The sequence below is a fragment of the Chlorocebus sabaeus genome, chromosome 22 (assembly GCF_047675955.1).
Source record: "Chlorocebus sabaeus isolate Y175 chromosome 22, mChlSab1.0.hap1, whole genome shotgun sequence".
Taxonomy (NCBI): Eukaryota; Metazoa; Chordata; class Mammalia; order Primates; family Cercopithecidae; genus Chlorocebus; species Chlorocebus sabaeus.
This window is the reverse complement of record NC_132925.1, coordinates 46,028,666-46,054,017: the sequence shown is the minus strand read 5'-3', so window position 1 is coordinate 46,054,017 and position 25,352 is coordinate 46,028,666. Positions and strand designations below refer to the sequence as shown.

At 39.3% G+C, this 25,352-nt stretch overlaps 1 protein-coding gene and 1 pseudogene across 4 annotated transcripts in view; one reads left to right on the top strand and one right to left on the bottom strand.

Annotated features, from left to right (window-relative positions):
- The window catches only part of TXNRD3 (thioredoxin reductase 3), a 50,204-nt gene extending 28,211 nt beyond the window's left edge, over window positions 1–21,993 (top strand). For 3 of the 4 annotated variants that reach the window (XM_073009801.1, XM_073009802.1, XM_038003449.2), the window contains 7 exons: window positions 32–124; window positions 7,329–7,405; window positions 7,966–8,122; window positions 13,956–14,063; window positions 18,279–18,374; window positions 20,846–20,980; window positions 21,509–21,993. In XM_073009801.1, coding sequence (XP_072865902.1) covers window positions 32–124; window positions 7,329–7,405; window positions 7,966–8,122; window positions 13,956–14,063; window positions 18,279–18,374; window positions 20,846–20,980; window positions 21,509–21,571 — 729 coding nt within the window. In that variant the 3' untranslated portion in view covers window positions 21,572–21,993. The remainder of the gene's footprint in view (window positions 1–31; window positions 125–7,328; window positions 7,406–7,965; window positions 8,123–13,955; window positions 14,064–18,278; window positions 18,375–20,845; window positions 20,981–21,508) is intronic. The other variant, XM_073009803.1, reaches the window with a different exon arrangement.
- Window positions 3,135–4,392, bottom strand: LOC103228117 (rRNA N(6)-adenosine-methyltransferase METTL5 pseudogene; annotated as a pseudogene).
- Window positions 21,994–25,352: the final 3,359 nt, after the last annotated feature.

Genomic DNA, 25,352 nt, shown 5'->3' with positions numbered 1-25,352 from the left:
ATAGCATCATTATACTCTTCATTCTTACTAGATTCAACAGTTGGAGAAAGGTTCACCTGGAAAGCTGAAAGTATTGGCTAAATCCACCGAAGGAACAGAAACAATTGAAGGAGTCTATAACACAGTGAGTTTTTATTTTATCATTACTAAGTTATTGAACATACTCCTAAATTAACAGAAATGAAACTTATGGGAAGATTATACCAGGATTAACTTTTTTTTTACATTTTTTAATTCTTTGTAAGAGCATTATCAGAGAAGATAATTTGGCTGCTGACATTTGAATTTTCAGTAATACATGAGGAATATCATGGTAAAATATATGTGTATGTGACTGTACGTAAAATTTGGAAGCACATAGATCCAGATGTTATTTGTGCTTACTTTTGGAGAATTAGATATTTTATACCTTTCTTAATTTGAATATTTTTGCAATAAATGTTGAATATATTTTTTAATGAAAACAACAACAAAGCTATTTTTCTTTCTCAAAAACAAACAGTACAAAATCTCCAAACAATAACTCATGGAATACTTTGGAGGCCAACAATTCTTTTGTAATTAGTTTATAGTTTTGACAGAAACTGTACATTTATATTTTTATATACTTTTATGTAGATATTTTTTCAGTTAAAAAAATACAACCTAGAGAGCATCAACAAAGCCAGAAAACATGTAACAAAACCAAAATCCAAAAATCAACCCTATTGAGATTTTGATTAGGATTGGATTGGATATATAGGAAAATTTGGAAACACTTCTTTGCAATATTCAGTCTTCCCACCCATGAACATGGTATATCTATCCATTAATTTAGATCTTCTTTAATGATTCCCAGCAAAGTTAATACATTTCTCCTTAGGGTTCAAGAATATCTGTTAGATTTATTACTAGGTACTTACGTAATTTATATGTAGTTACAAATGGTGTTTTTATGAAAATGTCGCTATCTTTAACTGTTTCTAGTGTATAAAAATGCTGCTTATTTTTGTGCTTTGATTTAGTATTCAGTAATCTTGCTGAACTCTTACTGAAAAATTTATCCTTAGATTATTTCAGATTTCCTATGTACACATTTATTTATTTGTGAATAATAAGTTTGTTTCTTCCTTTTTACTGGTTTTCTCTTTTTTTCTTGTATAAATGCATTAGTTAGGACCTCCAGTACAGTCCTTACAAGAAATGGCAATAGCAAGCAGTCTTGTCTTATTTTCAACATCAAAAGAAAAGATGTTTCACTAAAAACCAATGTTTTCTGTAGGGTTTTGTTATATGCTATTAATCAAGTTAAGGAACTCCTTTTCTGTTTTTTGTTTCCTAAGTGTCTTTTTGTTTATGTTGTTTTGTATATTTTAAAAGGAATGGATGTTCAGTTATAACAGTGTTTCTTTTGCAGCTGTGGATGATGAATTTTTTCCTTAATCTGTTAACTTGTTGAATTGCATTGATTTTCTAATATTCAACCAACTTTGTATCCTTTGTATAAACCCAACTTGGTAATGTTGGACTTTGTTATTTAGAATTTATAAATTTATATTTATGAATCATATTGGCTTGTAATTTTCCTTTTATATGTTAAAGATTTTAATTTTAGGTTTGAGTATCAAGGTATTCCTGCTCATGAAGTTTGGAGTATGTTTCCTCATTTCCTGTTATCTGACAAAGTTCTTGTAACATTAGAATTGGTTCCTTGTATGTCTGATAGAATTCACTGATGCAACTGTCTACACATACAATTTTCTGTGGAGATATATTTGACCACTGATTAATTTCTTTATCTTTTTATTTTTTCCTTGATTTACTTTTGATTAGTTATATTTTTTCCAGAAATTAGTCCATTTCATCTGAGTTTTCAAATATATTGGTATGAAGTTGTCCATAATATCTAACTGTAAATTGGTTAATTTTGTAATGAGGTATAATGTTCATGTAGTAAAATGCACAGATCCTAAGTGTACAGTTCAGTCAGTTTTGACAGATGTCCACATTCCATGTAATCCACACTCCTTTAGGTAACAGAACATTTCTGTGAGTCCAGAAAGCGCTCTGTGCTTCATCGACCCCCAAGCAACCACTATTCTGATTCTGTCACCACAGACTCATTTTGTTTGGTTTGCCTCTAAATGTCATATAAGTGGAGTTGTACAGTATATATTCCTTGTATCTGGCTTCTTTTATTCAGATTGATGTTTTTAGGAGTCATCCATGTTGTGTGCATCAGTAGTTCTTTTTATTGTATAGATTTTATTAATGTAGCAGTTTATTCATTTTCCTGTGGATAGATAACGAGGCTCTTTGCAGTTTGGACTATTGTGATTAAAACTGCTGTGAAGATTCTTTGTAGAAAGCTTTTTATGGGGAGATATGTAGAAAGAGATGGTTTCACTCTGTCACCGAGGCTGGAGTGCAGTGGTGAGATCAAGGCTCACTGCAGCCTCCAACTCCTTGGCTCAAATGATCCTCCCACCTCAGCTTCCCTAGTTGCTAGGACCACAGGCACATGCCACCATGCCTGGCTAATTTTTTTTTTTTTTTTTTTTTTTTTTTTGAGACCGAGTTTCGCTCTGTGGCCCAGGCTGGAGTGCAGTGGCGCAATCTCCACTCACTGCAAGCTCCACCGCCTCCTGGGTTAGCGCTATTCTACTGCCTCAGCCTCCCTAGAAGCTGGGGCTACAGGCACCCACCACCACGCCCGGCTAATTTTTTTGCATTGTCAGTAGAGACGTGGTTTCACTATGTTCACCAGGATGATCTCGATCTCCTGACCTCGTGATCCACCCGCCTCGGCCTCCCAAAGTGCTGGGATTATAGGTGTGAGCCACCGCGCCCAGCCTTTTTTTTTTTAACAGATGGGGTCTCACTATATCATCCAGGCTGATCTTGAACTCCTAGCCTTAAGCAATCCTCCTGTCTTGGCCTCTCAACATGCTGGGATTATAGGCATCAGCCACTGCTCCCAGCCAACGTATATTTCAGTTTATCTTTGACAAATGCCTCGGAGTGAAATTGCTTGATCATGGGATGGTTTTTGCTTTTTAAGAAACTGCCAAACAGTTTCCAAATGATTATGCCATTTTGTATTTCCATCACCTATATGTGAAGGCCTGGTTGTTCCAGACCCTTAGGACTTTTAGGGGTGTCTGACTTTCCCATTCTAGCTATTCTGGTGGATGTGTAGAGGTATCTTATGGCTTTAATTTGCATCTCCCTGATGACTAATGATGTAGAGCAATTTTTATGTGTTTATTGGCCATTCATGTATCTTTTCTTTGAAGTGTTTGTTCAAGTCTTCAGCCTTTTCTTGTTGGATCATTTGAATTTTTATTGAATTGCAGGGCTTCTATATATCTTGGGCATATTCCTTTTTCAGATATATGTATTTTGAATATTTTCTTCACATCTGTGACTTGCCTATATATTTTTTAGTAGTATCTTTGGGTTAACAGTTTTAAATTTTTATGAAGTTCAATTTTATTAGTATTTTACTTTATGGTTCATGCTCTCTGTGTGCTGTAAGAAATCTTTGCTAACCCAAAGGTCATGAAAGTATCCCTTTGTTTCCTTCCTGAAGCTTTATAGTTTTAGCTTTTATGTTTAAGTGTGTAATCTACCTTGAATTAATTTTTTTAGTAAACAAATGAATTCTCACTCATTTTTATTAGATTTTAAGCTGCTTTTGGTTTTGGAGGCTTTTGAAAAGAAAACTGAATAAGGTCCATTTCACTGTCCATTAATTCCTTTTCCTGAAAGTTGCGTGATGCTGGCAGATCATCTCGAAGCTCTGCAATAACATCTGTCTTGATTTTGCATTCTGTAGCTTGTTTTTGAACATGTCTTCTAGTTGAAGATTTGGGTAAAGAATATACTGCTGTTCTTGCCATTTCCAAAGTAGTCTTTGGAAAAGCCATATCTGTCCCTTTATTATTTTTGGTCCCATAAGGAGTATTCAAAATTGTTGTATTAAATGACTTGGACATTCCATTAGATAAGGAGCACACATCACATTGAACCATGCCAACATATGTTAATTCAGACTCTTCCACATTCCTATTAATTATTCCTAGTGCATTTGCATCTATGTCAAATCCAACATGCAACATGGCTCCTAACATTGCAGTTCCAAGACTAAGCACTCCACAGCCACATCCTAGATCTGCAGCCATTTATTTTCTACCTCATCACATGTGTTATGGGTTGTATAGAGCATACGTGCTTCACTGTGCAGTTCTTTTTTTTCCATATGGGTATCCAGTACCATTTATTGAAAAGACTTCCTGTTGCAGGAAGTCAGGGACCCTGAAAGGAGGGACCGACTGAAGCCGTGGCAGAACATAAATTGTGAAGATTTCATGTACATTTATTAGTTCCCCAAATTAATACTTTTATAATTTCTTACACCTGTCTTTACTGTAATCTCTGAACATAAATTGTGAAGATTTCATGGACACTTATCACTTCCCCAATGAATATCCTTGTGATTTCCTATGCCTGTATTTAATCTTTTAATTCCCTCGTCATCTTTGTAAGCTGAGGAGGATGAATATCGCCTCGGGACCCTGTAATTGTATCAACTGCACAAATTGTTTGTAGAGCATGTGTGTTTGAACAGTATGAAATCTGGGCATCTTAAAAAAAGAACAGGATAACAGCAATGTTCAGGGAACAAGTAACTTTGAACTGGCTGCTGGTGAGCCGGACGGAACAGAGCTATATTTCTCCTCTTTCATAAGCAAATAGGAAAAACATCGCTGAATTCTTTTTCTCAGCAAGGAACATCCCTGAGAGAGAGAATGCGCCCTGAAGTTAGGTCTGTGGACGTCCCCTTTTTAAGGCATCCCGTCTTTTATAGTCGAAGCTGAAGGGATGAAATAAGCCCCGGTCTCCTATAGTGCTCCCAGGCTTATTAGGATGAGAAAATTCCCACCTAATAAATTGTGGTCAGACAAGTTATCTACTCTTAAACCCTGTTTCCTGATGTTATCAGGACAATGCCTGCTGAAACTTCATTAGCAATTTTAATTTCACCTCATCCAGTGGTCCTGTGATCTCACCCTGCCTCCATTTGCTTTGTGATATTTTAATGGTCCTGTGATTTCACCCTGCCTCCATTTGCTTTGTGATATTTTATTACCTTGTGAAGTATGTGATCTCTGTGACCCACACCCTATTCGTGCACTCCCTCCCCTTTTGAAAATCGCTAATAAAAACTTGGTGGTTTTACGGCTCAGGGAACATCAGGGATCCTGCCGACATGTGATGTCTCCCCTGGACACCCAGCTTTAAATTTCTCTCTCTTGTGCTCTTTTCCCTTTATTTATCAACCCAGCCAAGACACTTAGGAAATAGAAAAGAACCCACGTTAAATGTCGGGAGTGGGTTCTCCCGATAACTTCCCTTTCTCTATTGAATTGCTTTGGAATCTTCAATGAAAGACCATTTAACTGTGGGCCTATTTCTGTACTCTTCATTCTGTCCCATAGACCATTTGTCCTTTCCCCAGTACCACATTGTTTTGATTACCGAATCTCTGTGGTGAGTCTTAGATCAGGTAGAGTGAGTCCTCTAATTTTGTTTAGATTCTTTGCATTTCTATATAACTTTTAAAGACAGCTTTTTAATTTCTAGAAACAAAAGTCTGCTGGGATTTTGGCTGGAATTGTCTTTTTTCCGTAGTCAGTTTGGAAGAGCTGACATTTTAACAATGTTGATTTTTCCAACATATGAACCTTATAAGTTTTTCCATTTATTTGTGTATTCCTTAGTTCCTCTAAGCAGTGTTTTATCGTTGGACTCTAGAGGTCTTTCACATATTTTGCTAAACATACTTCATGTTTTTAAAGGTAACAAATGGCATTTTTAAATGGTTGGTTGGTAGTATATAAAAATATAGTTTTTTTTTTTTAATATTGACCTTGTAGCTTGTTAGGATTCATATCTACAAATAAAAACAATTTTGTTTCTTCCTTTCCAGTCTGCATGCTTTTAATCTTTTTTTTTTTTTTTTTTTTTTGACTTGTTTCACTGGCTAAGACCTCCAATACAGTGTTGATTAGAAATTGTGAGAATGGGCATGCCTGTCTGGTTCCTGGTGTTAGTGGTGAAACATTGAGTCTTGTATCATTGCCAGGATGTGACCTGTAAGTTTACTTCACATGCCTTTTATCTGGTGACGGAAATTTTCTTTTCTTTTATTCTGAAGATTTTGATTATGAAAGAGTGTTTAATTTTGTGAAATGCTTTATTGCATCTGTTGAGATGATTGAATTGTTTTCTCTTTATTCTGTTAATATGATGAATTACATTGATGGATTTTTGTATGTTAAACCAGATTTGCTTTCTGGGGACAAACTTACTTGGTCACAAACAATTATCCTTTTTATATATTGCTATATTTGATTTGCTAACATTTCATTAAGGATTTTACATCTATATTCATGAGGAGTGTTGCCTTGTGAATTTCTTTTCTTTTAATGCCCTTGTCTGATTTTGGTGTCAGCTGTTTATACTGGCCTCATAAAAAAGGAGTTGAGAAGTGCTACCTTTTCCTCTTTCTTTCCTGGAAGAGTTTTTATACCCTTAGCATTATTTCTTACTGAAGTATTCCATAGACTTTCCTAGAGAAGCTATCTGGGTCTAGAATTAATTTATGAGAAGTTTACAAATGGAGAATTCAGTTTCTTTAACGGTATAGGGCATATTAGTTTGCCAGGGCTGCCATAGCAAAATACCACAAACTGGGTGGCTTAACCAACATTTATTTTCTCACAGTTCTGGAAGAGTACCACAGACTGGGAGTCCTAAACAGTAGAAATGTATTTCTCACAGTTCTAGAGGCTGAAAGTCTAAGATCAAGGTGTTGACAGGATTGGTTTCTTCTGAGGCCCGTCTCCTAGGCTTGTACATGACTGTCTTCTCCTTGTGTCCTCACATGGTCGTCCTTTGGTCTGTGTTGCCCATGTCCTCCTCTTCTTATAAGCACACCAGTCATACTGGATTAAGGCACACCCATATGACCTATTTTACCTTAATTACCTCTGTAAAGGCTCTGTCTCCAAATATAGTCACCCTTGGAGGTACTTGCAGATAGGATTTCAGCATATGAATTTTGAAGGTACGTAATTTAGTCTGTAGGCTTTTCAGACTTGTGTAAGTTTGGTAAGTTGTGTCTTTTAAGGACTCTATTTTACCTTAAGCTGTCAGATTTATTGGCATCGATTGTTTGTAATATTCTATTATTACCCTTTTAATGTCTGAAGGATCTATAGTGATGTTCCCTCTTTCATTCCTGATATGGATAATTTGTGTTTTTGATTTCTCTCCAAATGCAGGTTTTGTTAGCTATTGGTCGTGACTCCTGTACAAGGAAAATGGGCTTGGAGAAGATTGGCGTCAAAATTAATGAGAAGTAAGTATATTGGGATCATTGCACTGTAGCTGCACAAAGCAACAGGTTTCTGCAGGTCACCTCTAAGAAATTCTCATTTAATTACTGAGATATATCTTAATTTATCTTATAAGTTCAGTACCAGCTCTTTATAATCAATTTCTTCATCAATCAGTAACTCTTATTGCATGTCTTTAAAAGCTCATATATTGGACGATGACTTTAAGAAATAATTGCAGAGATATATTCACCTAATGTCTGTGATTTAGAACGCATCTTTATGTCCTTGGTCAGGCAAAGAGATAAATTCCAAAGCTCTAAGTGAGTCTGTGGAGGCAGTCTGCAGATATCCTAGGCGTCCGGGAAATGCCCGTGGTTTCACCAGAGATATTTTCTTTTGGAGCTACAGAAACCCTTGTTACGTTAAGTCATTGACCTTATAGATAATTGATATCCTGAGGTGCATGAATTTTAAGAGAGGTCTTTTCTCTATGTATTTAGTCTTTTGGCTAATAGTGTTAGTCACCTAGAAGTGTAGAGTGAGTTGTGATATATTTTTTTCCCATTTCAAAAACTAATAGGAGTGGAAAAATACCTGTAAATGATGTGGAACAGACCAGTGTGCCATATGTCTATGCTGTTGGGGATATTTCGGAGGGTAAGCCAGAGCTCACTCCTGTCGCCATACAGTCAGGCAAGCTGCTAGCTCGGAGACTTTTTGGGGCCTCTTTAGAAAAGGTAAGTTTCTGCTGTTTTTGAGATAATATCTTGATCAAGATCATGATTTTTAAAACTAATACAAGTAAAACTTGTGTGCTTGTTTTCCCAGTAAAGGGTTCCTCAGAGATATAATTTGCAGTAGACTTACTATTTACTAATGGATTAAAATAAATATTTTTGAGTGTCCACTGTGTGCAAGATATTGTGCTGGGTGATGCACAAAGCACTGGCCATGGTCAGCCCCAGGGGCTTATCAGGTAGGTGGGATCATGAGTCAGGCAGGCACAGACTGAACAGAAGACAGAGTATGGTTGTGTGCCAGAGTGCTGTCTGCAGGTTGCTCTAGGGACACTGAAGGGATTGTTTAATTCTAGCTGCAGGGAGGGGGAAAACCTTCATAAGTGGACTGTTGCGCTGTAATAGCATAGGAGCTCTTGGCATGAGTCAGGATTCTGGTCCTGGCTTCAGTGCCCACTTGGCCTGTAAATATGGTCAGGTTGTTTAACTTCTGAGGACCTTAGTTTCATCATCTGCAAAGCCAAGGATGTGAATCAGATGATTTCTACAGAGGATTTCCACTTTTCATATTTTTAAATCAAATATTTGGAATGAACTTTATAGGATGAGTAATTCAAAACTGAGGAAGCAAAGGACTTTTCAGGTGGGCAGATAGCTTGGCTAAAAACACAGAGACCTGTAGTGCTTGGCTTGTGCTAAGGACTATGAGTAGTGTCCCAGGAGCTTTCAGCTGGGGAAGTACTGCTCAGGAGCTCTGTCTGTGGCCATGTGGTAGAGTTAGTGGGAGACGGATGACTGGGGAAGGGCCCTGCTGCATTAGTGGGTGAGGTCAGGAATGCTGAGTGTACCATCTCATGCAAAGAAAAATTGTCCCAAACACAGTACAATAGAACATTTTGGAATGTGTGTAGGCAGAGTAGCTGGTGATAGGGAAGTACAATTGGAAAGGAGGTCGGAAAACTAATTTAGTGCCAGATCATCAAAAATCTTTGCCACAAAGAAGAATTGGTAGGGCCTTCTCTAGGCAGTAGGGATCTGTTGAGACCTTTGTGTCCCCAACTTTTATTTAGAAAGATGTCAAAAGACAGTAAGACTACTAAAACAATCGCCTATATTGAACCTTTCACCCAGATTCCCCAGTTATTCACATCTTGCTGTTTTTGTTCTGTCTCTCCTTTTCTGAATATGTGTATGTGTAGTTCATATTCCTTTTTTCTTTTGCTGAGCTTTTTTGCTGCCACTTTTTGAAGTGGCAGGCATCAATGACATTTGTCCCTAACTACTTCAGCATATACCTCCTAAATACAAAGATGTTTACCTCCATAAATACAGTTCCATTGCCATATCTGAGAAGTTCAATAAAAGTACTATAATACTCATTTCCTCAGTTGTTCCTTAAGAGTGTGTGTGTTTTGATTCGCACAGTACATGTGGCTCTTGCGACGCTTAAGTCTCTTAGTCTGATACAGTCTCCCTGCCTTTATTTGTTTTTTATTTTTTATGACTCTGACTTTTTTCCTTTTATTTTTAGTTGACACATAATGATTGTACATATTTATGGGATACAGAGTGATATTTTGATACACAGATACAATGTGTAATGATCAAATCAGGGTAGTTAGCATATCTATTACCTCAAACATTTGTCATTTATTTGTGTGGGAACATTCTGTTATATCCTCTTTTAACTTTTTGGAAATATGCAATGAATTCTTGTGAATTATGTTCACCCTACAGTGTTGTAAAGCAGTAGGACTTAACTCCTTCTGTTTAGCTGTAATTTTGTGTCTGTTAACCAACCTCTCCAGCTTTTTTAACTCCCACATATGAGTGACAACATGCAGTATTTGTCTTTCTGTGCCCAGCTTATTTCATTAATATAATGTCTTCCAGGCTTATTCATGTTGCTGTGAAGGATCGGATTTTATTCTTTATTGCTGAATAGTATTTCATTGTGTTTATATAGTACGTTTTTTTTATCCGTTCATCCATTATGGATGCTTAGATTGAGTCCATATTTTTCCTGTTTTGAATAGTGCTGCAGTAAACATGGGTGTGCAGATATCTTTCTGATACACTGATTCTTTCCTTTGGATAAATATTAGTACTGGGATTGCTGGATCCTATGGGGATTCTATTTTTAGTATTTTGAAGACCCTCCATACTGTGTTCCATAGTGGCTGTGCTAGTTTCCATTCTCACTAACAGTGTGTAAGAGTTCACCTTTTTCCACATCCTCACCAGCCTTTGTTATTTTTTGTCTTTTTGATAATAGCCATTCTAATCAGGATATGGTATCTCATTGTGGCTTTGATTTGCATTTTCCTGATGATTAGTGATACTGAGCATTTTTTCATATACTTGTTGCCCATGTGTATGTCTTACGAAAAACATCTATTCAGATCCTTTGCCCATTTTTAAATCAGATTCTTTTTTTTGCTCTGAGTTGTTTGAGTTCCTTGTATAGGGATATTAGTACCTTCTCAGATGGATAGTTTACAAATACTTTCTCCCATTTTACAGGTTGTCTATTTACTCTGTTGATTGTTTCCTTTACTGATTACAGAAGCTTTTTAGTTTGATACAGTCTCATTTGTCTGTTTTCATTTTGTTGCCTGTGTTTTTGAGGTCTTAGCTATAAAATCTTTGCCTAGACCAGTGTTCAGAAGGATTTCTCCTGTTTTCCTCTAGTAGTTTTATAATTTGGGGCCTTATATTTACGTCTTTAATTCATTTTGAATTGATTTTTCCACGTGGTGAGATACAGAGGTCCAGTTTCATTCTTCTACATATACTGTTTTCCCACTACTATTTACTAAAGATGGTGTCCTTTCTCCAGTGTATGTTCTTGGTGCCTTTGTCAAAAATTAGTTAGTTGCAAATACATGGTTTTATTTCTGAGTTCACTGTTCTGTTCCATAGTCTATGTGTCTGTTTCCATATTACTATCATGCTGTTTTGGGTACTATAACTTGCAGTATATTTTGAAATCGGGTAGTGTAATGCCTCCAGCTTGATTCTTTTTGTTCAGTATTACTTTGGCTTTTTGGCATCTTTTGTGGTTTCATGAAAATTTTAAGTTTTTTTTCTACTACTGTGAAGATTGTCATTGGTATTTTGATAGAGATTGGATCGAATCTGTAGATTGCTTTGAGTAGTATGGTCATTTTAACAATGTTAATCCAATCCATGAACATGGGATATCTTTCTATATTTTTGTATCTTCTTCAGTTTCTTTCACCAGTGTTTTGAAGTTTTCATTGTAGAGTGGTTTCACCTACTTGATTCAATTTATTCCTAAATATTTTATTTTTGTAGCTATTGTAAATGGAATTGCTTTATTGATTTCTTTTTCAGTTTGTTGTTGGTGTATAGAAACACTACTGATTTTTGTATGTTGATTTTTGTATCCTGCAACTTCACTGAATTCATTTATCAGTTCTAAGAGTTTTTGGTGGAATCTTTAGGTTTTTCTACATATGAGATCATATTGTCTGCAAAGAGGGACAATTTCACTTCCTGTTTTCCCAGTTTGGATGCCCGTTCTTTCTTTCTCATACTGACTGCTCTGGCTAGGACTTCTAGTACTGTGTTGAATAAGACTGGTGACAGTGGGCATCCTTGTCTTATTCCAGTTCTTAACTCTGACTTTTTGATGAATCCAGGTTACTTTTCTTATAGAATGTCCCACATTCTGAATTTCTCCAATTGTTTTTGCATGAGTGTGTTCAGATGAAGAGGTTTGGGCATGGATTCTTCATGAGGAATGCTATGTGCTGCTTTGCTTCATCCCCCAGGTATCTGCCAAGGCCTTGCATGGAGACCTTGTGGGTGGGTGTATTTGGTGCATGAGGCCGGCCACTGGGGAGGGGGCTCTGCTGGCATTAATGGATGGGGGCCAGGAATGCTAAATGTGCAAGGAATTATCTCAACTGCAAATAACATTTTGGGATATATGTCGGCAGAGCAGTTGCCTAATGCTGTAAGGAGTTGATCATGGTGACTGTGGCGAGGAGGGATTAGAATATGGGGCAATATGTGTAGAGTATAAAGTAAGAGATGAAAGGCACAAGATGGAAAGAAGCCTAGGAGAAGGGTAGCATGAGTCAAGTCCAGGTGGAGGAGATGGTCTAAGATGTGGAGAAGGTTTTTAGGAGAAAGGGGCAAAGTTGAGCCATTTCCTGTTTATTTTTCTTAATTGATATGAAACAGGAAACAAAGGCATCTGTTAAGAATGAGGCCTCCCATGTAAGCTATGGAATCTGGAGTCAGTTGCCAGTCAATAAATGGATTGGCAACATGTGAGTGCCTCAGAGAAGTCAGAAAATACCCAGGCAGTTCACACAGTTATGTGATTTTCTCAGCCATGTTGGGAAAAGAAAATAAATGCTTGGCTTACCCATGGTTTGCAGGTAGGCAAACATGAAGTGGCATGAGAGCATAAGAATCTAGGCTAATTGGAGAACTTACCTGTGTTGTATGCAAATCCTCTCATTGATTTGGGAGATACCTGGTGGTGTTTTGGTTTTCTTTGCGGTAACAAACAGTAGAAGCTCACTCAAACTAGGCAAACTGAGGGAGGTTACTGTAAGAATCCTGGGATTAATAGGTAGAATCTCAGAGGAACCTCGAAAGAGAACTATACTAGGGCTGGGCCTACCTGCATTTGGAGGTGAGGTCCCAGCTGCTCTGGGGCCCAGCAGCACAGTGGGGGGTTTGTAGAGATGTGCTCTTCCTTGGCCTAACTTGGCGACAACTCTGCAGGTCCATTTCTTCCCATTCCTCTACCACCTGGAAAATTTTCTTTGCCTCTAGTTAATTTTCCTACAAAAGAAAGAATTGGATTGACTCAGCCCACCTTTTTCTGCCATTCCGTAGATTTCTGGCCAGCTTGTGTTGGCTCTTGTGAGATCAGATGGCTGTCCCCAGTCTAATCACTTGTGGCCACTGGCAGGGGTTGGGGAACATACAGTGCTGTGGATGGTGGTGTCCTTTGAAGGGACTGTGACTGGGCAGGCACCTTCCACCTTTTCTCTGCCACCTACACACAGCTTTCTGTCCATGCACACGGTCTCATGGTTCACCCACCAAAGTATTCCAGGTCCTCTCCACACAGCCAGAGAGGCCCTCTCTTCTCCCAAGTTGGGGCCTCTCCTAGGCAGGAGTGCCACCTTATAATGTCCATTCTTCTCTGACTCAGTCTGATAAAGGCTCTGGAGATAGTTCTTTCTTAACCCCTGGACTACAGAGATGACCTATGGTCATCCTTGTCCCTGCCGTATATTAGCACCCCCCTCCAGACACACTCACACACGTACCATCCCACTTTGATGGTCAGGAACACTCAGTCCAGCACCGTTGAGCTGCATACTTGCCTCGCCTCTCAGTGGCATAAAGAATATGAAATGGCAAAGAGGTGGTCTCAGCTTCCAGTGAAGTAGCATAATTCAAGGTTGCCTGGAAGAAGTGCTCCAGGAGAGCAGAGCCCAGAATCATGGGCATGGAAAGAAAACATTTTGGAGAGTGTCTTTAGGGGCAGATGGGTGGCACTACCTCCACCTCCTCCTTCTGGTTTTTAGACCTCTGAGTCTGTGCTCCGGGAGAGCCGGTCCCATTTGTTGGTGGCTGGCCAGTGTGTGGTCTCTTCCCCTGAGTCAGGGGCCCATCCCAGGTCTCTGTTAAGGTACCTTAGAATTTTCCTGAAACTGTTGATGTTTTAAGGATCAGTTACACTGAACTGGACTCATTTATTTTCTTTATATAAATATATGTAATATAGATTTTTGCTGTAAAGTTTCACAAAATAAAACAATGTAATTTGTTTGTCTTTCAGTGTGATTATGTTAATGTTCCGACTACGGTGTTTACTCCTCTGGAGTATGGTTGCTGCGGATTAGCTGAAGAAAAAGCTATTGAAGTATATAAAAAAGAGAATCTAGAAGTAAGATTGTGTTTTATTACTTCCTTAAAAACAATCTCTTTTAATCAACAATTTTTCTTTGCAGTCACTTTTTATTTCAGCAATTTGCAAGTTACTGTGATCGTTATATTGTAGAAAATCATATTCCTATTTTAGGAAAATTAGCAATTAATTTAAACCCTGTCTGTCTAGCAAACAACAATAATATGGTTGGGAAAGAGGAGAGTGTAATCTATAAGTCAGGACACTTGAATTACAAGTAACAAAAATCTATTTGAGCAAACTTACACAAGGAAGCTCAAAGTTATTTTAAGATCTTTTGGGAATGCAGGAGTAGGAATGGCTATGGGTGGTAAGGTGGGAAGTTCCAGGGTTGTCTGCCTGTGGGCTCTTCATATTTCCAAAAGGATGCCCTCTACACACCTTTATTGCTACCTCTCCTTTACACCCTAACCCTATCCAATTATAATCTTAAAAATGTTTTCTTACATTGTCTCTTGCTGGGAAGTTTGATTGACTTTTTTCTGCCCACTCTCCCAACATAGGCGGGAGAGAGAGAGTTAAAAAGAATTGGAGGGTTATTAATACTTGATATTTCAAGTAAAAGAGAATTGAAATCATAGTCCTTTTCCTTGAAGGCAGTTTAGTTGTATGATTTATTATTAGGAATTTATTTAAATGATAGCACTGATATTCCCTAGTTAAATGGCCTAAGGATTTAAGAAACTCCTATTTAAATTTCTGGTGCTGGGGAAATGTGTAATTAAAACCTTATGTTACTTTAGATGGTTATTTTTGAAATTTACATTTTAGGGAACATTTTATCAGAGTTTTTAAATTAACTCTTTATATAATAATAAGCTGTCCTTTTTGCATTGGTCTTGGAAAATCGATGATAATAATTATGGATTTAACATTTAGTTTTAAAAGTTTCTGAAATTAATGAAAAATTAAGGTAGAAAGATGTCAGGCACATGACAGGAAGGATGTAGAAGGCTGTGTCCCAGACAAAGGAATATCTTTATAGGAAACAAGTTCCCCAAGTTTTTGGGATTACTTTAAGGTCTTTTCACCAAGGTTTGCTGCAGATCAACTCACCTGTTTTATTTATTTATTTGTTGCTTTTTGACAGGATTTAAAATGTGATGTTAATATTTTTTTAAAGTTCCCATTGTAGAGAAACACAAACACATTGTACAGCTGTACAAAATATTTTCTTTCTTTATATCCTTATTCTATAAGCTTTTTTCTATTTTTTTTTTTTTTTTTTTTACTTCTTGTTTATAAAAAATGAAAACACAAACACACACATTAGCCTAGGCCTACACAGGGTCAGAAACATCAATGTCACCATCTTCTCCCACCACATCCTGTCCCAGGGCAGTAACACACGTGGAGCTGTTACCTCCTATGATGACAATGCCTTCTTCTGGATACCTCCTGAAGGACCTGCCTGAGGCAGTTTCACAGTTAATTTATGAGTTGAAGGAGTACATTCTAAAATAATAGTAGAATGTGTGGTATAATAAATACATAAATCAGTATCATAGTCATATCACATTTATTATCTTTATCAAGTATTATGTACTGTACATGATTATATATGCTAGACTGTTGGAGATTGGCAGTGCGGTATCAGCATCACCAGCATCACCACAAATAGTGAGTAATGTGCTGCACTATGATGTTGCAATGGCTATAATGTCACTAAGTGGCAGGAATTTTTCAGCTCCATTTTAATGTTATGGGACCACAGTCATATATGCTGTCCATCGTACACCAGCATTGTTTTGCAACACATGCTGTGCATGACTGGAGATGGGAGGAAGTGTGAGTGCATTTAGGTCTGTGGTCCATTTTGAGTTAGTGTTTGTCAATGTGCGAGCTAAGGGTGCAGCTTCATCCTTTGCTTGTTGCTTTCAAGTTGTCTGTCAATAGCTTTTACATAGTAAAGGAAACACTGGTAACTGTGGTAGCTAAGAGTATATAACTGTATTGGGAAGATGGGGATGGGAAGGGCAGGAAGGAGCTAGAGTGAGTGCTAGGGGCCAGGGAAGAGAGCTCATCTTGCTTTTGCATAGAGCCAAATCAATAAATAAAGCCTAAAATAGGAAAGTCAGGCAGTAGCAATATAAGCATGTTATTTAGAAACATAGAGGTAAATACCCAAATGATTAAATAAAAGAGGTTGAACATGGTGGCCTCTAGGTTCATTGAAATAGGTGGGATCAGAGATCACTGTTTTCCACAGCAAAGCTTTGAAAATTATGTCTGTAATTGTGCATAAGTTGATAAAAAGACTTCAAGAATAATGAGGGGAGCCCTAATTAAATATGAAACTTTACCACATGGCTGCAGTGCTTACAGTTGTGCAGCAGTGGCACACAGATGGACAGCAAGATCAGTAGAACAGAATGTGAAACCCAGAAATGGATTCAAATGCTCGTAAGAATTAGTATGTGATAAGGTCATATTTTAAATCCATAGTAAAAACACAGGCTGTCCATTAAAGGGTGCCGGAATAAGTGGGTAGCTATTAAGGAAAAATATAAAGTTGGAAGTTGGATCCACATTTCACATCCACTTTGAACCAGAAGGGTAAGAAATTTAAATACAGTAAAATCTTCAAAGTGCTAGAAGGAAAAACCACATTTGACAAAACCAGTGAAAGAATGAAAGGAGATGGGGGGAAGTGTGAGTGTTCACCTCCTTGCTTCATAGCAGAAGTGATAGAACACATCAGAAATAGTAGCTTACTGTTTTAAAAATCATGTTTAAAACCTGGTGAGAGAAATCAGGAGGCGGAGCTTGCAGTGAGCCAAGTTCGTGCCATTGCACTCCAGCCTGGGCGAAAGAGTGAGACTCTGTCTCACAAAAAACAACAACAACAACAACAACAACAAACAACAACAACAAAAAACCTGGTAAGAGTTTGTACCATCTCTTTTTAACCTTAGAGGTGTGTTTTTAGGAAAGTATATTCTAAGATAAAGAAACATTTCTGTTTTTAGTAGCTGCAGAGATTAAAAAGTTTGTATTAAAATAGGTAGAAGTGGTAGGGGGTGGTGACTCACACCTGTAATCCTTGCATTTTGGGAGGCTGAGGCAGGTGGGTCACTTGAGCTCAAGAGTTTGAGACAAGCCTGGGCAACATGGCAACACCCCATCTCTACAAAAAATACAAAAATTAGCCAGGTGTGGAGACGCGCACCTGTAGTCCCAGCTACTTAGGGACTGAGGCAGGAGGATTGCTCGAACCTCGGCAGTCAAGGCTGCAGTGAGCCGAGATCTCACCACTGTACTCCAGCTTGGGTGACAAAGTGAGACCCTGTCTCAAAACAAACAAACAAAAAAATGGGTAGAAGAGTTTATTTCTCTTCTGTTAAAAACAAGTTAAATCAATTTTTTTTTTGGCTACAAGTAACTGTATATTGTGATACCTCCTTAATAAAAATTTTGTTTTAACTCTACATGCACCAGCAATTGATGCTTTTCCCCAACATTCAAAATGATTATTTCTGGGTGGTATTTTAAAATTTAAATCCATCCATTGTGGATTATTGTTCATACTACATTTCCAATTCTGTCACCCAGCATTAACTGCCCGTTTGTGTACGGAGTGATTCAGAGGTACAACATTGGGAGACCACAGCAACCCCAAGCTGGAGAGAGGGCACATGGCATTTTATTCTGGTTCTTAGAAAACTGAGCCAGATTGAAGAGGCATAGAGGCACCGGCGTGAGGGCCTGGGGGCAGAAATGTGAGAGACATGATTCCTGCTCTCCCATCGCTATGTTCTGGAGCTCTAAATGACTGGAGCTGTTTTATTTCTTCTGCTCCTCCTTAAGTTTGCTGGAACATGAGCCCTGTTATCAGGGTCAGCTTTGACGTCAGGATCTCAGTCTTCAACTCTGCAGCCCACACGAGAACCTGTGCCTGGTGCTCTGCCTTGGGTTGCTGGTACTCTATACATGTTTGAAAACTAAATTTTGTTTGTAGATTTTTGCTTGGACTTACAGCCAAGCAAGTAAAACAACAGCCAACACACGTATGCAGCTAGCATTTCAGGAGCCTTGACCCCGGGGCTCCTAACAGATACATAAAGTTGGGGTCACTGAACTTTAAATTTTTGAAAGCTGCTATGGAGATTATTGCCTTTATAGAATTAAAGAGCCTATCAAAGAATGGTTTCCATATACGTTAATTCTGCCCTTTTTCTCTCTTTTATCTTCCAGATATATCATACTTTGTTCTGGCCTCTTGAATGGACAGTAGCTGGCAGAGAGAACAACACTTGTTACGCAAAGATAATCTGCAATAAATTAGACCATGTATGTAATACCACTAGAAGCCAAAAATGCTGTGATATTTAAATGTAGTTTTTATTTCTAGTATTTAGATTTCTATAATTTTTTTTCTTTTTTTTTTTTTGGAGACGGAACCTTGCCATGTTGCCCAGGCTGGTCTCCAACTCCTGACCTCAAGTGATCCTCCTGCTTCAGCCTTCTGAGCAGCTGGGACTGCTCCGTTTTTATAATCTTTCTAAGGTAGCGTTCAGGACAATGCAGAGCACCTCCTTGTTGTCATTTAGTTAACATGTCACAGAGGCTGAGCAGTGACAGTTTGCGATTGAGCCCTACCAGTGTCCACTCAAAATACATCACTGAAAGGTGCCTTTTCCCAGGGCCATCTTGATAGCCTGATAGTTTAAACTTGATAGTTTAGAACTAGAAGATCTGTGAAAATTTTGGTCATCAAATAGTAAGTTGTATGTATGCATTTTATAAACAGACTGAATGTGTGTCAAAAGTCTTTAGATGGAGATGTTCACACAAAGTGAAACTTGACTTACTGAGCTAATTCCTGATGCTTTCACTAAAGCAGCAGCCCATTATTGGAGGCTTTCCTCCTCCCAGTTACCAGTGGCGAGCATCAAAATGGTTAACAGCCTTCCTCAGTAGCGTAGTTTAAAGCACAGTTTATTTATAATTTGCTTTATAAAGAATTCTGAATGTAGAAAGCAATGTTAAGACTTGGTTCTTCTCTTGAAGAGTTTATCATCTATCTGGGGAGAGGAAACATACAAATAGATAAATATGAACTGCAACAAGTGACATTTACATAAAAGTTTGCTGAACAGCAGTCATTATCTTGTTTAATTCTCACATCTCTGTATTTATCTTATTTTCAGTATAACAGAAAACAGGGTGTCCCAGGCTAGTAGCCCATTAGCATGTGCTCTTTTGCCTGAATGATGAAGTCATCCAGAGCTCTAGGGCTTAGTCTCTTGGTAGTTGCACATGGCTACAGGGCAGTGACAGGGATGGTGATCATAATGGCCCTGAAATGCTCCAGGTTGGGCAAGTTCGCAGCTGTGCTCCTAAGGATGGATGCTTATGTGCTGGGCTACATCCTCATTCTTTGGGACAGAGTTATCTGAGGTCAAGTTTTGGCAGTTGTGGGCGGCCTTTCCAAAGGGAACAGGGAGAGACTACACATTGTTACTCTCCGAAAGTGAGACGGTTGGGGTTTGATGGGAGAGCTGCTGCTGAAGGTGGGACTTGCAGCCATCATGCTAGTTCTGACCTCCTCATGAGGGTGTGGGCTGCACCTCTGTGGCTGTCAGCCCCGTTTCCCATCTCTGAGCCCCTCTGCTGTGTCCCACGCCACCCCTCCGGCTCCCGCCCAGGTCCCCAGGCCACACTCTTGGCCTTGCTCTTTAACCATGGAGATTGTGTCCCTTTCCTTTACCCTGGCCACATGCCTATTTCTTGAGCAGAACCCTCGAACTTATGAAATGGGAATACTTGATTCCAGCTCTATGGTCAAAATTGTAAATGAGACTTCCCTCACTCAGGACCTTCATTTACAGTTTTCAGTGGAGATTCTCACCAAGTGTCCTTACTTTGCTCTGAGCCACCCCGCTTTTCTGTTTGCTGAGCAACCCACCAACCACCTCAGGTTCCAATGCAGTAGTCTTCCGTGGGCCCTGGGAACTCACTCTGAAGCCCCAGCCCAGGCAGCTTCTGCCTGCCTCCCCTCTGGAGTGCCCGCTAGCAGATACAGATGTGTATGTCTATTCTGAGCTGTTGCTTTTTTCAGAAACTCAGTAGGCAAGGATTTCTCCTGGCCCTGGCCTCCGTTGCCCTTTTATAGTCTTTCCCTTCATCTCTTGTGTGCTTTTACTGTTGAAGATCACAGTGAAGGATAATGCTATGAAGGAATGTTGACAAATGGACAGCCTAGAATGCACCATTACTGTGGAAAATGACTGCACATCTTGCTTCCCATCTCGGTGGGTCAGCTCTTTGCCTGCACCCCATACCTCTCAGCACACAGTCCTGGGTGGCAGCCCTGCACCAGCCTCTCCTTTGTCTCCACTTGATGTTGGGAACAGGGCATCTTGCTTCCTGGGCCAACAACCTCTTATTTCCAGTAAAACTTGCTGCCCCAGAGTTATTCCAGTGTTGGACTTTAATTCAGATTTGTTATGTTGTTGTTGCGCATTGTCTCAGCATAATTTGGACATTTACATCATACTAATGAAGTCCTTCATGCAGTGGGTAAATTGTTTGTTCTAGTAAATTTGAGTGCAAATTAACTCTGGATGTGCATTTACTGGCTCATTTAACAGACTCTTACAGTGGCTTAGTTTCATGGTAATGTTCTCTGCTCACTTTGACATTGAAGTTCTTTTTCTGTAGTAGATACTGTATATTTTAACTGTGAACTTGCAGTGAATGGATCCGTATTCAGACCATTAACCTACAGGGATTCTCTTTGTTTTGTTTCTGTATTAAAGGATCGGGTGATAGGATTTCATATTCTTGGACCAAACGCCGGTGAGGTTACCCAAGGATTTGCAGCTGCAATGAAATGTGGGCTCACAAAACAGCTACTTGATGACACCATTGGAATTCACCCCACATGTGGGGAGGTAGGAAACAGGAGGTTTTAAAAATTGGCTTCAGTTGATGTAGTTTGAAAAACTATTATAAAGCACTTGTTAGATGTCATATTAGTAACTGATTTGTATATTTTATTTTTAATTTAATTTAATTTTATTTTTTTTTCAGACAGGATCTCACTCTGTCACCCAGGCTGGAGTGCAGTGGCATGATCTTGACTCACTGCAACCTCCACTTCCCAGGTTCAAGTGATTCTCCCACCTCAGCCTCCTGAGTAGCTGGGACTACACTACAAGTGTACACCACCATGCCTGACTAATTTTTCTATTTTTAGCAGAGATGGGGTTTCACCATGTTGGCCAGGCTGGTCTCGAACTTCTGACCTCAAGTGATCCACCCACCTCAGCCTCCCAAAGTACTGGGGTTACAGGCATGAGCCACCATGCCTGGCCAGATTTGTATATTTTAAAGAGTAGCATAAATGTAATATTCAGAATGTGTTTTCTTAAAGCAGTGCTAACATCTAAATATGTATTTGTTTTCTTTCTCTTGAACAGGTGTTCACGACTTTAGAAATCACAAAGTCGTCGGGACTAGATATCACTCAGAAAGGCTGCTGAGGCTAGGCCTGCTGCTGTTTGGTTTTCCTTGTCATATTCTCATTTCTCTCAAAGTTAAGAACACTCTTGGATAACATGAACCTGTGCTCATGACAGCTGCTCTGTTACTCAGGGACCAGTGCAGGGCTGCCTTACAACACTGAGATGAGAAAGTAGACGAGGAGACAGGACAGCAGTGGGCATCTGCCTTGTAGTCTCGCTGACTGCGAGAAGCAGTGGGACTGCTTCCTTGACGCCTTAGCTTGGAGCCCTGTTGTGAGGTGAGCCAAGGCCGACTCTCGCAAGCCAGGACTGAGCTTCCCTCGGAAAGACCTTTGAGTGGCACCATTCATCTAAGTTAGCTTTTCTGGTCGCCATTGTTTTCATCCCCTTTGCTTTGTTGTTTCTATGAAAATATATTTTCAGTTATGAAACTCTATAAAGTGATGGTTTTCTAGTGTGTGGGCCTAGAATTCACATATGCTCACTGGTGAACAGTGTCTGTGGGCTGCATTTGGATAGCTGTCTGCAGAGGACCATGTGCATTAGCAGGAAGCTGTACACACTGTGTAAGGTTAGTCATCTCTTTTCTTTTTTGAGGCACATTTAACCTATTGTTAAAATGCTGACTTGTGCTTCACACTCACACGTATTACTTGGTGGTGATAACCTTGAAGCTATTCTCCCCTAATTAATATCTCTACACTGAACAAAATATCTCATGTAATATAAAAGTACTTGAATTGCTTTTTCATGTTGATCTTAATAGTAATATTTCCAAAAGTTCTTAATACTGTATTATGTGAAATCTAACTAATTTAACTGTGAAATAATTCTATCACAGTCTATTTAATGATGGTCAGGTTCCATAAATGAATACAGGTAATATTAAGTGGTTGCATGAGAATTTACAAACTTGTCAGCATTTCAGAGGTCCTTGAAGACAGAGGCCCATCCAGGGTCCTTTTGGAAAACCTCTGTTTTCTTGAGTATGCCACACAGTAGCCAATGCAAGGCTCTTTTAAGCCACTTGCTCTCATGAGCCACACTAGCTGTTTAGCTTAAGATTGGATAGACTGGGGTCAGAATTTCTAGCCATTTGTCTTAAAAGACAAATGTTAAGCCAACAGTTAGGAACACTGTTTGTAGACAGGCATTTTGCTACCCTTTCTGGAGGCAGGGAATGGAGCAGTGGGGTAGTAGGACTGGGAACCCAAAGAAAACTGACATAGGACCTAGTTATAGAGTGGCTTTTTTCTTTGGGAGAAAAAAATACAAATGTATCTAAAAGGTGTAAAGTAAGTTGGGGTAATTGCTATCCCTGTGGCAGAAACAGTGCAGCAGGAGGCAGAGGGAGATGTTACTAATTTCTGTTGGCTATGGGGCAGGGGTAGGGTGATTGAACAGAGTTTAATGAAAGTAGCCATATTTGAGCTGAATTGCGGGAGACAAAAGGATTTTAAAGATTAGAAGCAATATGGAGAGGGTGTGATTAATGCTTTCAACAGACTTGATTTAAATACTTGATAAAATATATTTTTAATAATTTTGTTACTGTATTGCTGAGTGCCACACACACACAGAGCCAGCTTTTCCAGAATCCCAAATGAAGCAAAACCAAGAACCCTGGAAGCCTTCAACTCCTGCTTTGCACTGAGCATGGGGCAAGAAAAACGAAATCCCAGGTTTGCATGGGTGGAGTTTCTAATAGGAAATCTTTGTGTAAAGCTGGAAGCCCAATGGGCTGCACCCCAGTGGAAAGTTGAGTGGGAAACAGACTGCCTCACAGAGAGAGGCAGCAGAGAAGCCTGTCTTCTCACTGATGTGAGTGGAAAGAAGCAATCCATCTTAAGCATTTGTAACCACTATCCAGGTTACAGACCATTGGAACGGCTAATTATCTTTCTTTTGCAAGGAGAGGATGCTTACATATAAATCTATCTGTCTTGGCTTCCTCTCACCCTTTTATTTTCCTCTCTGTCTCTTTCTCTTCTCCCTCTTTTTTCCTCTCCTGGGGTAAATATGGTACTTATATATTGGTGAGAGACTAATTTTACCTGGAAGATAAAACTAGTATGCATCTAATAACATACGGATGTGTATAGATCTGCAAGGAATAATTGATACCGTCCATTATAGTGGAGATTTTAACATACTTCAGTAAATTATTAGGTCAAACACACAAAAAAATCAGTAAAGATTTATTTTTGAGTAGCAGAATTAACAAGTTCAACTCAAAGATTGCACCCAATATGAAAGCATACTCATTTCAAGCACGCATGGAATATTTATGGAGTTTGCCTTGTACTAGGCCATAAAGGCTAGGCTTAAGAAATTTCAAAAGGCTAGTGTCATATAGGCATGGGCAAGAGGATTTCAGCTGTGGAACTAACTAGGAACCCAAAGACCTTAAACTCCATGTAGCATGATGGAAGGTAGAGGGAGGAGCTGGTGTGAGAGAAGTGAGGGGTTAGTGAGAACAAGCTGGAGAGTTAGTAGAACCAGGAGCCGCTTCACAAGAAGAAGAGAGCTGTAGGAAGATCCTATGCCTTGAAGAATGATAAACTTGGGAATGCCTGGTCTCGTGACTTACTAGATGTGTGATAGATTGCTTAATTTTTCCTGTTCTTCGTTTATTAAGTACGGACAGTATTGCCTGTCTCACAGACTTAAAGAATTGAGCAACATTTATTAAGTTGTTAATATAGCACATTGGATGGAAAATCTTGGCTTCTGTGATAAATAGGGTCCCATTAAGGAAAGCTCTTGCGGACACTCAACAGTACAAGCAGTAGGCAGGCAGACAGGAAGAAGGCGGACAAATTGCTGCTCTTGCAGACTTTCACTGTGCAAGGGGGCCTCCAGGTTGGCCTCTAAATTGGATCTCCACCAATGGGAAATCACACCTTTGTATAGTACCCCCTTTGTTACACCAGGGCTGGTCTGTGTGGCCAGTAGCATATGGCAGGAGTGATGGTATGTCCCTGCCAAGATTAGGTCATGAAGAGATTGCAGCTTAAGTTTTGGTCACCCTCATTCACTCTCTCAGGTCACTTGTTTTGGGAGAAGGCAGCTGCCATGTTTTGATGACACTCAGGAATCCTATGGAGAGGCCCATATGGTGAAGAACTGAAGTCTCCAACAGTCAGCAAAACTGAGGTCTGCCAATGTCTCTGTGAACGAGCTTGGAAGTGAATGCTACTCCAGTCAAGCCATCCCTGGGCCAGCAGCTTGACAGTAACCTCTTGAGAGGCTTTGAACCAGAACCATTCAGTTGGTTACTCCAAATTCCTGAACCTTAGAAACTGTGAGAGGATAAATATTTGCAATTTAAGCTAATTAAAACATCAGACAAGCGGCCGAGCGCAGTGGCTCATACCTGTAATCCCAGCACTTTGCGGGGCTGAGGCGGGTGGATCACCAGGTCAGGAGATGGAGACCATCCTGGCTAAGACGGTGAAACCCCATCTCTACGAGAAATACAAAAATTAGCCGGACCTGGGTGGTGGGCACCTGTAGTCCCAGCTACTTGGAAGGCTGAGGCAGGAGAATGATGTGAACCCTGGAGGCGGAGCTTGTAGTGAGCCGAGATTGTGCCACTGCACTCCAGCCTGGGTGACAGAGTGAGACTCCTTCAAAAAAAAAAGAAAAAAAATCAGACAAGTTGCTGTTAAGGTATTCAAAAGTAAGGTATTGTACAAAATACCTCACCAGTACTCTTGAAAGCTGTTAAGGTCATGAAAAATAAGGAAGGTCTAAAAAAACTACCATAGTCAAGGGAAGCCTAAGGAGACATGCCAGT